This window comes from Neophocaena asiaeorientalis, unplaced genomic scaffold (assembly GCF_003031525.2).
Source record: "Neophocaena asiaeorientalis asiaeorientalis breed wild unplaced genomic scaffold, Neophocaena_asiaeorientalis_V1.1 scaffold182, whole genome shotgun sequence".
Lineage (NCBI taxonomy): Eukaryota > Metazoa > Chordata > Mammalia > Artiodactyla > Phocoenidae > Neophocaena > Neophocaena asiaeorientalis.
Genome location: NW_020174648.1, coordinates 6695567 through 6712690, shown reverse-complemented (window position 1 = coordinate 6712690; position 17124 = coordinate 6695567). Strand labels below are relative to the sequence as shown.

The 17124-nt window shown below is 38.5% G+C and overlaps 1 protein-coding gene across 1 annotated transcript in view; it reads left to right on the top strand.

Moving 5' to 3' along the window:
- Nucleotides 1-7745, top strand: part of KLHL20 (kelch like family member 20) — a 75248-nt gene extending 67503 nt beyond the window's left edge. The window contains exons 9-12 of the mRNA XM_024758824.1: nucleotides 1821-1954; nucleotides 2623-2831; nucleotides 3444-3550; nucleotides 6179-7745. Coding sequence (XP_024614592.1) covers nucleotides 1821-1954; nucleotides 2623-2831; nucleotides 3444-3550; nucleotides 6179-6263 — 535 coding nt within the window. The 3' untranslated portion in view covers nucleotides 6264-7745. The remainder of the gene's footprint in view (nucleotides 1-1820; nucleotides 1955-2622; nucleotides 2832-3443; nucleotides 3551-6178) is intronic.
- Nucleotides 7746-17124: the final 9379 nt, after the last annotated feature.

The window sequence follows — 17124 nt, the reverse complement described above, 5'->3', positions numbered from 1 at the left end:
TCCAGTTTTCCCATCACCACTTATTGAAGAGACTGCCTTTTCTCCATTATATATTCTTGCCTCCTTTGTCATAGATTAGGTGACCACAGATGCATGGGTTTATCTCTGGACTTTCTATCCTGAACCATTGATCTATATTTCTGTTTTTGTGCCAGTACCATACTGTTTTGATCACTGTAGCTTTGTAGTATAGTTTGAAGTCAGGGAGTCTGATTCCTCTGGCTTCGTTTTTCTTTCTCAAGATTGCTTTGGCTATTCGTGGTCTTTTGTGTTTCCACACAAATTGTAAAATTTTTTGTTCTATTTCTGTGAAAAATGCCATTGGTAATTTGATAGGGATTGCATTAAATCTGTGAATTGTAAAGCTTAATTCCTGATTGGATTGAGGTGTTCAACATTTCACCGTGTCTGCCTAATATAAGAAAGAGTGAATCCATTGTTTGGGGCATAGGTGTTGTCAACCGGGGGTATAATATCAATTTCAGTTTCTAGGATTCCATTATTTTATGATAATGCCAAGCATACAATAAAAAAATATATGAGACATATAAAGAAACAGAAAAATATGGCAAATAATTGAGAGAAAAAGTAGACAACAGAAGCTGACTTATAGATAATCCGTATTTGGAGATGACAGAAAAAGACTTTAAAATAAGTATAATAAATACATTGAATAAAATAGAGGAAAAGATCAATGGGTAAAAAGTTGGAGAATTTTAATATAGGATTGGAATCTAAAAATAAGATGTACATTTCTACAATTGGAAAATATAGTATCTAAAATGAAGAACTCATTGAATGAGATTAAATAGACAGAGTAGAAGTAGACTGGACACAGCAGAAGACAGAGTTAGTAAACTCAAAGTCAGATTAATAGAAAATATCCAAAAAGAAGAACAGAATGTAAAGAACAGACCATAAGGAACTCAGGGAACACAAATAGACTAAAACACATATGTAATTGGAGTCCCAGAAGGAAAATAGCAATAAGAGCAGAAGCAATATTTGAAGACAGAATATTTGGCTGAGAATTTTCTAAAAGTGATGAAAACTAAACTTTATTCAAAGTGCATGAACCTCAAGATACCTTTACTGACTAACCATAACCTTTCTCCAGGGCCTTCATTCTGCAGCACTTATATCTCTGCTTCTTTCATCTCTGTGAGTTACTACATTCTCAGAATTTGTTTGGAGGTTTTTCCTTAAGAATGTGCTATGTCTCCCCAGCTTGCTTCTTAAGAACAAGGGCTATTTTTAGTATTATTTATTTTATATCCTGTAATATTGATATGGTTTGCTATACAATAGTTACTATACTAACAGAATTTTTCACCTATGTAATAAAATGCCCAGCACAATTCCAAGTGATTTTTGTCATATTTATTTCTGAACACCAATAATTTATCAATCAGGGCTCAGTTAAAAAAAATGGAAACCATATCAGCTATTTTAGTAAAGAGAATTTAACATTAAAAAATTGGCTAGGGCTTCCCTGGTGGTGCAGTGGTTGAGAGTCAACCTGCCGATATTGAGACAATATTGACAGGGTTGGCAAGCAAACAGAAAGTGTCTAGTCCTTCCTTTTGGCAGAATCTAGTAGAGAGCCAGCCTGGCAAAGGAGAAATGTAGTTTTCAGAGTTCTAGCCCCAGTTCATAAGTCAGAGTACTGATAACTATGTAAAAATATGTTAGATTCTCTCTGTACATTTGACCTTAGCAAATCTATGTATCTAACATATCTTTAGCATAATTTCATACCTTATGGAAAAGGCTTCACTTAATAAAAACATGCGTGCAGTCTTTGGTTTCTCTTACCACAGGTATGATCCGAAGGAGAACAAGTGGACTCGGGTGGCTTCTATGAGTACTAGGAGACTAGGTGTGGCTGTGGCTGTGTTAGGAGGGTTCTTATACGCTGTAGGTGGCTCTGATGGGACATCTCCACTCAACACAGGTCAGTTCCTTCCAAAGTCAGTTTGGTTTCCCCAAACCAATACATTTTTCTTAGGAGAGTCCCCTTACAAAAAGTATAAAAAGTTCATGTTATCCTATCATTTATTAAGAAAATTATTTTCCCTCTAGGAGAGTTCAACTGTTAGCTCTTCCTCAGCTCCTTCTGCAGTCATAGTCTACTAGTATATTCCCGAAGTATTTCTTTCTCCCTTCATTTCACAAGTTGCTAGGAATTTATAATGAATAAAACAACAATTTTCTTAATATTATTTCCCTCCCCCCAACCATCTTTCCTTAAAAAACAAATAAAATCCTCTGTATTATAATCTAAAAATAAATAAAAACTTATAAACTGGTTTATAGTCTAATCCTGTTATTTAAAGATAAGGAGAGATGCCACGAGTCACATAGCTAATGAGTCATATAGCCAGAACTAGAACTAGGTACCTTGACTCCAACACATGCCCTTTCCATCAACCATACCTAAAAGAAATCAGTCCCTGATGAGAATATAGTAGTATTATCCAAAGGTAGATGATTCCTTCTCAGAAGCAAAAATCAGATTGCTTATTGAAAATATGTTATCACAAAGTGAAGTAGCTATGAAGAAAACTAGAGGTGAAAGGAAATGATTGCATGGTCACTTACTGGTTTTTCTTTTCCCTGCAGTGGAGCGTTATAATCCTCAGGAAAACAGATGGCACACCATAGCCCCTATGGGAACCCGGAGGAAACACCTAGGCTGTGCAGTGTATCAGGATATGATCTATGCCGTAGGAGGTAGAGATGACACTACAGAGCTTAGCAGTGCTGAGAGATACAACCCCAGAACCAACCAGTGGTCTCCAGTGGTGGCTATGACATCCCGCCGTAGTGGAGTAAGTGCCCGGCTACTGAAAACTTTGAAAAGCAAAAGCACCAAGAGAGGGCTGTGCAGAAGGAGAAGTCTGATCTGTAAAGTATAATACAATGGGACAGTGAGGAGATGCACTGTATAGGCAAAACAACCCCTGTCACTTTTGTACTGGAAAGAAAAGTTAATTTCTTTTGATTACTGTTATCTCAAGTTAAATATCTTATATCCAATCATATCTTTAGAGAATTATTTTTATGATTTATTTACTTTTATTGAAGTACAGTTGATGTATACTATTATGTTAATTTCTGCTGTTCAGCAAATGATTCAGTTATACATATATACATTCTCTTTTAATATTCTTTTCCATTATGGTTTATCACAGGATACTGAATTATAGTTCCCTCTGCTATACAGTAGGACCTTGTGGTTTATCCATTCTATATACAGTAGTGTGCATCTTATGATTTATCTTGTAATCATTTGCTTCTTTGAAAGGCATCGCCCTGTCTTATCTACTACCTTATCTAACTTCACTCGAATTCATTGATATTGGATTGGATTGGATATATAGATTCATCCATATCTAATAGAGAGCAGTTTCTTCAGCAGCCACTGTGTTTTGGTCCCATAGGTTGGCCTGGCAGTAGTGAATGGACAGCTCATGGCTGTAGGAGGTTTTGATGGCACAACGTACTTGAAGACCATTGAAGTTTTTGATCCTGATGCCAATACATGGAGGTAACCTTTAAGCTATGTTGCAAATCACCTCACTGCTGACTTGAAAATCATGGGCTTGAGATAAAACATGACCATCAAAATCAAGATGGTCAGTATATTGAATTACCTCTTGCAGTACTTTGAAAAGGGCTCAAAGTTACCCATATTCGATGGCTTATTTTGACTTCATTGCTCTAAAGTGGCTGACATCTTACAAAATTCCTCTCTTTGGTAACTGTCCAGTTTTATAATTGGAGGTAGCAAAAACAGAAAAAACAATCTCCCCTCTAGCTCCGTCACGTTCAGCTGAGGAAACTAAAGCACTGAGAAATAAAGAGACCTGCCTAAGCAAGTTAGTGACAGAGTTAGAATTAGAACCTAGACCTTTGGCTGTCAATCTGTCATTGCAATTTTTATGCCCAGGAAAAACAAATTGCAGTTACCGTTTGAAAAATAATACTTTATTTCATTTTAAAACTGATTTTTTCTCTTGAGTTTTAAAAATATTTAAGTATGTTGTTACTCTATTTTAATGTCTAGTAAATTGTAACAGTCACTTTTAGCAAGGAGGCTACATCTTAGGAGAGTTTAAGTTAAGCTGTATTCATAGGCTTAATTTTACTTTGCTTTTAAATCCTTAATTGTCTAACAAATCCTTCCTAAATACTTAAGTAGTTCTTATAAATTCACATAAATTGGGTGACTCTTGCATTTATTTTAAATATTCAAAAACTTTTACAAATGTAGCAAAATTCTCTTAAACCTTTCAACTTAAAATCCTGTCTAAATCTTTGCTCAGTCACACATATTAAACTTGATCTTTGCTCAATCACACATTTTAAGCTTGACTGACAAAACTAATCTGATAGATGCTCTGATATGCCAAAGTCTCTTAAACACTACAAGTTTAAAAGGTCAAATATATAGTTAATTCTCATTTTTAATATAAAATATTATTAATAGTATGGGTTTGAGGTACTTTATATCTATACTAATATCTATTTTAAATACTAGCTTTGAAAAAAAAGAGTTTTACCTTCTAAGTAGTTCTTTCTCAGAGAATTGGGCTTATTTGCCTAAACACGTCTGGTGTAACCATCTCAGTGGTTGAGGTTGCACATAAACCACAGATAGCAGTCTAGATATGATATCTGAGGCAGAAGACATTCTGAAAGATTTTTCTCATGACCAGGAAAGATAAGTTGACGTCTTTTATAGTCACTTTTATATTCCAGAAGGGGCAGTCTTGTAGTCCATTCCTGCTGCATTCTGAGTATACATTTTCTAATTTTGAGCCTGTAACTATCACCCAGATTTTTTTCATTAGTATATAAGATTCAACTAATGAATTTACTGGGTTCTTTTTATAGTCTTCATCTCTGGGAAACAGGGAAAGCCACAACTTTGACAGATACCTGAATGACATTCTTTGGATTCTGCATCTCTCTCATGCTCTGCATGGCTCAGTGGTCACAATACTAAAGTCAGACTAATAACACTGTAGCACTTTTTGCTTATACATCACATTTTCACAACCTTGTTCATGAAGTAAAGATTTACTGAGTGCTCTAGACCCTGGGGATACAAAAGTGAACACAACAAAATTCCCTGCCCGCCTGGAGCTGACATTACGAGGGAGATAGTGCCATACCAGGGGTGGAAGTGCTATGGCAAATAGCAGAGAGGCAGGGAGTCCAGGGAGGATTATCCACTTTAAAAGGTAGCCCAGGGAGGCCCCACTGAAAAGGTAACATTTCAGCAAAACCCAGCAGAGGTTAAGGGAAAGAGAATGGCAGGTTTTCATGAATAGGAGCCTCTCACTTATGGTGTATTTTCTTCCATATACAGCTTTCTATTTTTAGTGGGAATCTGGGTAAGCATAATTTGGGAAGACAGCCAAGTTTATTTCTGCCACTTAATGACTATGATCCTATGTAAGGACTTGTTTCTCAGTAACTGTTACTAATATATGTTAGTAATATTTGACCAAGTAATATTCATGAAATTCTTAAGGACCATCTGTTGAGGGATTACTATATAAATTTTTGTAGTTACATATCCCAAATTTAAAGCCAATTTAAAATCAATACTTACAGTTGACAGAGGATCTAATATTCTTTTCCATGGAAATCCTTAAATTTGAAGATGATCTTGTTCACATATCAAAAACTAGATGCAGACTTTATTTAATCATATCCAGCTTTGTTCCATAAAGGGTTTGAGAAGACTTCTAAGAGTACATACAAAACAAAAGGATAGAAATAAATCATTGAAGTTTAGGCAAAAGCAAAATGTGGGTGGGAAAATATTATAGCCAGGGTCAAAATTAGACACAAAAATGTAGAATATGTGATTCTGTGTAATTGTTATAAGTCAGTCTACATGTAGAGTTATAAAGTTACAAGGCAAAATGGATATGGTGCTCTCTTAAAACAGTGTCCTAAAAGTCAGAGAATTTCAGTCAATGTCTGAAATAATTCTGCTACTTGCCAGTGCTCAATTCCAGCTCCTACTCTTTGGAAGAGATGTATGAAGCTAAAAATATTAGTTGTGATATAAAACAAAGAATTGTGTTTTATTAACATCTACATTATGGAAGAAATAGTGCTTTTTCTATTTAGAAATCTGATTGTGTTTCTTTCTTTGCAGGTTATATGGCGGGATGAATTACCGTCGGCTTGGAGGTGGTGTAGGAGTTATAAAAATGACACATTGTGAATCCCATATATGGTGACCATATAGAAGACAGTCATGCATTTGCTCCTCTGTATTGTGGAGAGCTTTGACTTTGGAGCTTTGTACAGCTCTAGAATACACTAAACAAATTTTATTATTTGCCGGTGCCTCAACATGTGGAAATACAGATACACTGAAAGTACTTCACCTGCAAGACGCCACCTTTGCATAATAATTTTCAGTTCTGTGCAGAAGAATATTTATTTTTGGTTTTAATTTATCATGGGATTTTTGTTGCTGGGTTTTTGGTTTTTTGTTTTGGGATTTAGCCTTCCTCCCACCAAAAGAGAAAAAAAGGAAAGACAAAAAAAAAAAACAAAAACATTTCAAGCAGTAAAACCTTATTTTGAAGATACTGATTAAGTTTGAAACTACTAATAAGGGAAGAGGTCTATATGGGATCTAGTTGTCAGTTTTAAGCACTCCATCCACAAGACTCCACTACTTACAGGGACTTATCAGTGACAAAGATAGGTATGCAAGGCGTATTAGTTAGGCATCATTCTTGCAGTAAGCACCAGAAGACTTGAAAATCTAAAAAACAAAACAAAGGAAACATCTCATTTAACTAGAACAATTCAAAAGGAATATTAAATCAATAAGACCAGGACTCAGATGCCAAAGTTTTCATCAGTGGAAGCTCACATCTTGTTTCCTTCCTTATGGACTTGCTTGCCACTATAAAGTCTTTTTTTCAATTATTTCCATAGAGTTCCTGCTAGATCTAGAGCTCTGCTCAGTGCCTCTACAAAAACAGTATATGATTCTCATATACTGTCTTGAGAATCCCCCAGTAGAATCACGTGTAACTCTGCAAGTTTTTGCTCAAAAACGTTACTGACTGAAGCAACTTTCCTTTCTATTTCCTATTGCTACTAAGGACCAGCAGGGAGAAATGTCCTCTCCCCAGCAGTGAATACTGTTATGCAATTTACACTTGATGCTCAGGCCTGCTGAAGCTGAGGCTGACCTGTAATCACAGCCTCCAAGGGAATGAATTCTTCAGTTCATGAAATAGTATGCTAACGAGTATAAAATCAGTTGAGGCATTTAATTAATAAAATCTTGGTTCTTTTATAAAAACTATATATCATTATCCTCATTCTATAAAGCCACTATTACCACTACTCTCAAATTGCACTTTCTGGTAAAAAGTTAACATTTTTAAGGAAAAAAAAGAATACAGATTTCAGTGGTTAAAGTGTTTTTGTTATTGTGATCATACACCAATTTTTTCCAATGTATCTTGCAGGAAAAGCTTTGAAAAAGACTTTAACCACAACCATAAGGAATAACCTTCTTCTCCCTCCCCTCACTACAAAAATGTTTGGCAACATTTGTGTTTACATTTAAAGATCATTTGCACCTTTATAAGGAAAAAAAATAAGTATTTGGTAAACAATTGTTTACATGCATCATTTATGCTTTTTTCTAGCATGTATAACTTTTTAAAATAAAGGTAGTACTTACCATAAAAAAATTTTGGTTAATGCTTGTATCTCTGCTACTTAATTTAGATTTTCTGTTTCTATATCATTTACACTTCCTATTATAAAGTTAAAAGTACTTACAACCTGAAGGAATAAAGGGATTACCAGCTAGAATTATGAATTTTTATTATATATTTTATATAATAGTAGTATATTACCTAACCTCCAAACTTATTTTCTGGTGTGGGACTTGGAATCAAACGATTTTGAGCTAGAAGGACTTTTAACAATCATCTGGTCCAGGGACTTCCCTGGTGGCACAGTGGTTAAGAATCCACCTGCCAACACAAGGGACACGGGTTCGAGCCCTGGTCTGGGAAGATCCCGCATGCCACGGAGCAACTAAGCCTGTGTGCCACAACTATTGAGCCTGCGCTCCAGAGCCTGTGAGCCACAACTACTGAGCCCATGTGCCTCAACTACTGAAGCCCGCACGCCTAGAGCCCGTGCTCCACAACAAGAGAAGCCACTGCAATGAGAAGCCTGCACGCCGCAACTAGAGAAAGCCCACATGCAGCAATGAAGACCCAACACAGACAAAAATAAATTAATTAAAAAATCATCATCATCATCAGGCTTCCCTGGTGGCGCAGTGGTTAAGAATCCTCCTGCCAATGCAGGGTACACGGGTTCAAGCCCTGGTCTGAGAAGATCCCACATGCCACACAGCAATTAAGCCCATGTGCCACAACTACTGAGCCTGTGCTCTAGAGCCCTCAAGCCACAACTACTGAGTTCACGTGCCACAACTACTGAAGCCCACTGTGCCTAGAGCTTGTGCTCCACAACAAGAGAAGCCAATGCAATGAGAAGCCCGTGCACCAAAATGAAGAGTAACCCCCACTCGCCGCAACTAGAGAAAGCCCACGCACAGCAACAAAGACCCAACGCAGCAAAAAATAATTTTTTTTAAATGGCTAAATAAAATCATCATCATCATCTGGTCTAAACCCATTTATTGCTCTGCTTTAAGAATGAAAACCAAGGAAGTCCTGCCTAAGCGTAAATAGTCAATGATAGAACCAACATTTGAAATCAGTTCCCCTAACTCTTACTTCATTTCTCTTTCTATGCCACACAGCCACTGCAGACCTACCTGAAACATGGCCTGGAACTAAATATACTAACAGACCTTAATTTTAAGGTCTGGTATGCAACATTGAAAAGGTATAAAAATTTTTATGAGATCATTACGGTACTGCATCACTAACAGTCAGTCTTCAAGACAAAATCACATATTTCCAAAGACTCTACTATTTCATATATTTGAAGAAAAGGAGGGGAATAGTAACAGCAACAAAATTCTAGGGATTAGACTTTCCATAAGCAGGGAAATCCCCAGTGAGAGCAATTCACATGGCAGTGATTCAAAAGTAGAGACCCAGGAACTATAGCACTGGCCAAAGTGACCATCTGAGTCTAAAGGGTCTTTTTTTCCCTTACACTGAAGGTGCTCCAGTTTTATTGAGTGGAGTGTACTTATTCTATAAAAGACATTGGTGTAAAACAGAATATTTATTAACTTATTTGCTTAGTGATTTCCACAATACTATGAGGTAAACTTCGGTTGGGTTGGTGGTTATCTTCATTTTATAAATAAGTAAATTGAAGCTTAGAAAAGTTAAAATGACATGGTAGATGCTGAACCTCAAATGCACATCCCCTGATTCCAAACCCATTATTCTCTATAGTGCTCTCCACATTCCCATTTCTAATGTCACTGTTCCCCAGTTTTGTTCTCCAATATTTTACCTGCAAATAATCTACACTGCAGAGACTAGTTCTTGACAACTGTGAAGTAGAAAAGATCCCTCCTGAACAATATTTGAGTGAAAGCAGGGAAAAAGCATTTCAAACTTTATATTAACTTAGGAAACAGATGGGAAAAGAAAAAAATTGGGATAAGGAAAGAAACAGAGGAGAGAAGAAGGAAGAGGCAAAAACAGACCAGTAAACCCAAGTATCACTGGCTGGTTGTCTAAGTACTTTGTGATACTGGCTCTTTAAATTGCTTTGAGGTCTCTGTACTGGAAGTGACTGATAAGAATAGTTCCTAGAAATGACAAAACTCTTCAACTAGAGTTGTCTTAAGTGTCCTTAACAATAGTAACCTTTAAGTTATTTAGTCATGGTTAGGAACTTTTAAATGTAGAAGACGGATGGTATTACACTAACATTAAATATTCAGGGTGTTCCAATAACTGTCAGTAACCTATTAATATCCCTATCCTAGAAAGTCAGAATATTTACTAAAGGGATTCTGAATTCCTAGGAAAAGAGGACATGTATCTTCAGTGTGAATTTAGATCAATATATATTTGGACTCCTACTAAACAGAAACAGTCCCTGCCTTCAAAAACCTTACAGTTAGTTTCAAGTAGACCTTCAAAATGGCAGAGGAGTAAGACGTGGAGATCACCTTCCTCCCCACAAATACATCAGAAATAACATCTACATGTAGAACAACTCCTACAGAACACCTACTGAATGCTAGCAGAAGACCTCAGGCTTCCCAAAAGGCAAGAAACTCCCCACGTACCTGGGTAGGGCAAAAGAAAAAAGAATAAACAGAGACAAAGGAATAGGGACAGGACCTGCACCAGTGGGAGGGAGCCGTGAAGGAGGAAAGGTTTCCACACACTAGGAAGCCCCTTCACGGGTGGAGACTGTGGGTGGTGGAGGGGGGAAGCTTCGGAGCCACAGAGGAGAGCGCAACAACAGGGGTGTGGAGGGCAAAGTGGAGAGATTCCTGCACAGAGGATCGGTGCTGACCAGCACTCACCAGCCCGAGAGGCTTGTCTGCTCACCGGCTGGGGCAGGCGGGGGCTGGGAGCTGAGGCTCGGGCTTCCAAGGTCAGATCCCAGGGAGAGGACTGGGGTTGGCGGCATGAACACAGTGTGAAGGGAGCTAGTGCACCACAGCTAGCTTGGAGGGAGTCCGGGAAAAAGTCTGGAACTGCTTAAGAGGCAAGATACCACTGTTTTGGGGTGCAGGAGGAGAGGGGATTCAGAGCACTACCTGAACAAGCTCCAGAGATGAGCGCAAGCCACGGCTATCAGAACAGACACCAGAGATGGGCATGAAATGCTAAGGCTACTGCTGCAGCCACCAAGAAGCCTGTGTGCAAGCACAGGTCACCATCCACACCTCCCCTCCCAGGAGCCTGTACAGCCCACCACTGCCAGGGTCCCGCGATCCAGGGACAACTTCCCCAGGAGAACACACAGTGTGCCTCAGGCTGGAGCAACGTCACGCAGGCCTCTGCCGCCACAGGCTCTCTGCATTCCGTACCCCTCCCTTCCCCTGGCCTGAGTAAGCCAGAGCCCCCTAATCAGCTGCTACTTTAACCCCATCCTGTCTGAGTGAAGAACAGATGCCCTCAGGCGGCATATATGCAGAGGCGGGGCCAAACCCAAAGCTGAACCCCAGGAGCAGTGCAAACAAAGAAGAGAAAGGGAAATTCCTCCCAGCAGCCTCAGGAGCAGCGGATTAAATCTCCACAATCTACTTGATGTACCCTGCATCTCTGGAATACCTGAATAGACAACGAATCATCCCAAAATTGAGGTGGTGGACCTTAGAAGCAACTGTAGACTTGGGGTTTGCTTTCTACATCTAATTTGTTTCTGGTTTTATGTTTATCTTAGTTTAGTATTTAGAGTTTATTATCAGTGGTAGATTTGTTTATTGATTTGGTTGCTCTCTTCCTTTTTTTATATATAGATATATATTTTTTTCCTCCTCTTTTTGTGAGTGTATATGTGTATGCTTCTCTGTGTGATTCTGTCTGTATAGCTTTGCTTTTACCATTTGTCCTGGGGTTCTGTCTGTCTGTTTTTATTGTTTGTTTTTTAATATAGGTTTTAGCACTTGTTATCATGGTGGATTTCATTTTTGGTTAGGCTCCTCTCTTCTTTCCTTGTTTTTTTAATTACTTTTGAATTATTTTTATTTTTAATAATTTTTCTTACTTTTTATTTTAATAACTATATTTTATTTTATTTTTTTCTCCCTTTTCTTCTGAGCCGTGTGACAGGGTCTTCATGATCTGGCAGGGTGTCAGGCCTGAGCCTCTGAGTGGGGGAGCCCAATTCAGGACATTGGTCTACCAGAGTCCACCTGGCTTCATGTAATATCAAACGGCATAAGCTCTCCCAGAGATCTCCATCTCAACGCTAAGACCCAGCTCCACTCAATGACCAGCAAGCTACAGGGCTGGACACCCAATGCCAAACAACTAGCAAGAAAGGAACAACCGTACCCATCAGCAGAGAGGCTGCTTAAAATCATAATAAGGTCAATGACACCCCAAAACACACCACCGGATGCAGTCCTGCCCACCAGAAAGACAAGATCCAGCCTCATCCACCAGAACACAGGCACCAGTCCCCTCTACCAGGAAGCCTACATAACCCACTGAACTAACCTTACCCACTGGGGACAGACACCAAAAAAAACGGGAACTACGATCCTGCAGCCTGTGAAAAGGAGACCCCAAACACAGTAAGTTAAGTAAAATGAGAAGACAGAGAAACACACAACAGAAGAAGGAGCAAGATAAAAACCCACCCAACCAAACAAATGAAGAGGAAATAGGCAGTCTACCTGAAAAAAGAATTCAGAGTAACAACAGTAAAGATGATCCAAAATCGTGGAAATAGAATGGAGAAAATACAAGAAACATTTAACAAGGATCTAGAAGAACTAAAGTAGAGCCCGGGAGCCACAACTACTGAGCCCACGTGCCACAACTACTGAAGCCTGTGAGCCTAGAGCCCGTGCTCTGCAACAAGAGAAGCCAACGCAATAGGAAACCCGCACAACCCAACGAAGAGTAGCTCCCGCTCTCCACAACTAGAGAAGAACCAGTGCTCAGCAACGAAGACCCAATGCAGCCAGAAAAATAAATAAAATAAAATAAAAATTAAAAAAAAAAATCTTCCAGCAAACAAAAGCCCAGGACCAGATTTTTCTTCTCAAGTGCTCATGGAACATTCTCCAAGATAGATCGTATCTTTGGTCACAAATCAAGCCTTGGAATATTTAGGAAAATTGAAATCATATCAAGTATCTTTTCTGACAACAACGTATGAGACTAGACATGAATTACAGGAAAAAGTCTGTAAAAAATACAAATGCATGGAGGCTAAAGAATACACTACTAAATAACCAAGAGATCACTGAAGAAATCAAAGAGGAAATCAAAAAATACCTAGAAAGAAATGACAATGAAAACACGACAACCCAAAACCTATGGGATGCAGCAAAAGCAGTTCTAAGAGGGAAGTTGATAGCAATACAACAGTACGTGAGGGAAGAGATATGGGGACATATGTATATGTATAACTGATTCACTTTGTTATAAAGCAGAAACTGACACACCATTGTAAAGCAATTATACTCTAATAAAGATGTTAAAAAAAAATACCAAGGGAAAAAACCTACCTAAGGAGATAAAAGACCTATAATGCAGAAAACTATAAGACACTGATGAAAGAAATTAAAGATGACACAAACAGATGGAGAGATATACCATGTTCTTGGATGGGAAGAATCAACATTGTGAAAATGACTATACTACCCAAAGCAATCTACATATTCAGTGCAATACCTATCAAACTACCAATGGCATTTTTCTCAGAACTAGAACAAAAAAATTCACAATTTGTAAGGAAACACAAAAGATATGAATAGCCAAAGGAATCTTGAGACAGAAAAACGGAGCTGGAGGAATCAGGTTTCTGGACTTCAGACTATACTACAAAGTTACAGTAATCAAGATAGTATGGTACTAGCACAAAAACAGAAATATAGATCAATGGAACAGGATAGAAAGCCCAGAAATAAACCCACTCACATATGGTCATCTTGTTTTTGATAAAGGAGTCAAGAATATACAATGGAGAAAAGACAGCCTCTTCAATAAGTGATGCTAGGAAAACTGGACAGCTACATGTAAAAGTATGAGATTAGGTCACTCCCTAACACCATACACAAAAATAAACTCCAAATGGATTAAAGGCCTAAATGTAAGGCCAGACACTAACAAATTCTTAGCGGAAAACATAGGCAGAACACTCTAGGACATAAATCACAGCAAGATCCTTGTTGACCCACCTCCTAGAGAAATGGAAATAAAAACAAAAATAAACAAAAGGGACCTAATGAAACTTAAAAGCTTTTGCACAGCAAAGGAAACCATAAACAAGACAAAAAGACAACCCTCAGAATGGGAGAAAATATTTGCAAATGAAGCAACTGAAAAAGGATTAATCTCCAAAATTTACAAGCAGCTCTTGCAGCTGAATATCAAAAAAACAAAAAACCCAATCCAAAAATGGGCAGAAGACCTAAATAGACATTTCCCCAAAGAAGATATACCGATTGCCAACAAACATATGAAAGGATGCTCAACATCACTAATCATTAGAGAAATGCAAATCAAAACTACAATGAGGTATCACCTCACACCAGTCAGAATGGCCATCACCACAAAATCTACAAACAATAAATCCTGGAGAGGGTGTGGAGCAAAGGGAACTCTCTTGCACTGTTAGTGGGAATGTAAATTGATACAGCCACTATGGAGAACAGTATGGAGGTTCCTTAAAAAACTACAAATAGAACTACCATATGACCCAGCAATCCCACTACTGGGCATATACCCTGAGAAAAGCATAATTCAAAAAGAGTCATGTACCACAATGTTCATTGCAGCTCTATTTACAATAGCCAGGACATGGAAGCAACCTAAGTGTCCATCAACAGATGAATGGTGAAAGAAGATGTGGCACATATATACAATGGATTATTACTCAGCTATAAAAAGAAATGAAATTGAGTTATTTGTAGTGCAGTGGATGGACCTAAAGACTGTCATACAGAGTAAAGTAAGTCAGAAAGAGAAAAATACCATATGCTAACACATATATATGGAATCTGAAAAAGAAAAAAAAGGTTCTGAAGAACGTAGGGACAGGACAGGAATAAAGATGCAGACGTAGGGAATAGACTCGAGGACATGGGGAGGGGGAAGAGTTAGCTGGGACGAAGTGAGAGAGTGGCATGGACATATATATACTACCAAATGTAAAATAGCTAGTGGGAAGCAGTTGCATAGCACAGGGAGATCAGCTCGGTGCTTTGTGACCACCTAGAGGGGGGGGATAGGGAGGGAGGAGGGAGGGAGATGCAAGAGGGAGGAGATATGGGGATATATGTATACATATAGCTGATTCACTTTGTTATAAAGCAGAAACTAACACACCATTGTAAAGCAATTATACTCCAATAAAGACATTAAAAAAGAAAAAAAGCTTACAGTTTCAAACTTTGAGTTTGATTAGTGGCTCTCAAAGTGAACCCTGAAGTACTCAAGATTCTTTCAGAGTATCCATGAGTCAAAGCTTTTTCCTTAGTAATCCTAGGAAGTTTTTTGCCTTTTTTTTTTTTTTTTTTTTACTGTGATGACATTTGCACTTTTGATGCAAAAACAATGGTAGATAAAGTTGCTGACGTGTTCGCACAGTTCAAGGCAGTGGCACCAAACTATACTACTAGTTATAATATTCACCACCATCCACTTACAGTTCAAAAAAAAAAGTCAATTTCACCTAAGATATGTCAACCCTTAGATATATGAAATATTGCTGCTGCATACCAAAAGAGTGATTGTCACAAGAAAAATCTTTGTGTGATTGTTTTGAGTTGCAAGCTGAACAAGCCACTTCTTTTTGAAAGAATGACTGAGAGACAAAGTTATTCAGACTCGGGTGGTGGTGAACATTTTGTGGAAAATGAACACAGTGAGGCTGTCACTTCAAGGAAAACAACTGACTGCATTTTATCATCAACGATAAAATTCTAGCTTTCAAGAGAAAATGAGAATTTCGTGAAAGTTGTATGGACCACTGTGGTAGTTAATTTTATGTGTCAAGTTGACTTGCCTAAAGGATGCCCAGACAGCTGGTAAAACATTTTTTCTTGGTGTGTCTGTGAAGATGTTTCTAAAAGATCTTAGCATTTGATTCAGTAGACTGAGTAGATTTCCACACTCACCAATATGGGCAGACATCATCCAATCTGTTTGGGGCCATATGGAACAAAAGAGGAAAAGATGGCAGAATTCTCTCTCTCTTCTTGAGCTGGGATGTCCATCTTTTCCTGCCCCCGACCATCAGAGCTCCTAGTTCTCAGGCCTTCAGACTTGGACTGCATTATACTGCTGTCTTTCCTCGTTCTCCAGCTTGCAGAGGCAGACTGTGGGACTGCTCAGCTTCCATAACTGCATGCAACTGTTCCTATAATAAATAGATAGGGACCCCTGGTGGTCCAGTGTTAAGGCTCTGTGCTCCCAATGCAGGGGGCCCGGGTTCGATCCCTGGTCAGGGAACTAGGTCCCACATGCTGCAACCAAAGATCCTACATGTGGCAACTGAGACCCAGCACAGCCAAATAAATAAATATTTAAAAAATTAGCTAGCTAGCTAGCTTGATGATAGATGATGATGATAGATAGACAGACAGATAGATAGACAGATAGATAGATAGATAGATAGATAGATAGATAGATGATAGATATAGATCCCTGGTCAGGGAACTAGATCCCGCATGCCACAATTAAGAATCCGCATGCTGCAAGTAAGACCTGGCGCAGCCAAATAAATAAATAAATAGTCTGGCGGGGTGTAGACTGGAAGAGTGATCAGAAAGGAAGTTATGGCTGAAAAAGGTTTGAAAGACAGAGTAGTTTTGCTAAGTAGCAAGAGTGGAAAGGGCATTCCAGACAGAGTAGCATGTGCAAGATATACACAATAAAGTCAATGAGACAAAATGGACTGTTTGGGGAAATCAAAGCAGTTTGGTTTATCAGGAGAATAAAATGAAAAAAGGCAAGTGTCCAAAAATAAGACAGGAGAAGCAGGCAGCTGGCAGGTACCATCATAAAGGACCTCATTGCCAATAGTTTCCTCTCTTAGCTTTCTTTTCTGATGTTTATTCCCCAAGTCTTTTTTTCTGTGCCGATGTGGTAGCTAGGTTCCAAGATGCCCCTAGTGATCCCTGCCTTCTGATCTCTGTGTAATCCCCTCCTGCACTGCGCTAAGGTTGGTCTGGTCTGTGAGTCTAATTGTATGCTACAAAAGTGATGGTATGTCACTTCCAGATTAGGTTATGAGACCCTGCTTTCATATTGGGTGTCTTTCTCTCCCTCTCATCTCTCACTCTGGGAGAAGCAAATACATGAAAAAAAAGAATATAACAAATCCACAAATGCCCATGTATCCAGCTTCAATTTTTGTTAATACTTTGCTAATCTTGTTTTATCTATTCCTTCCCACTCTCACTTCTCCCACCATCACTGGAGTATT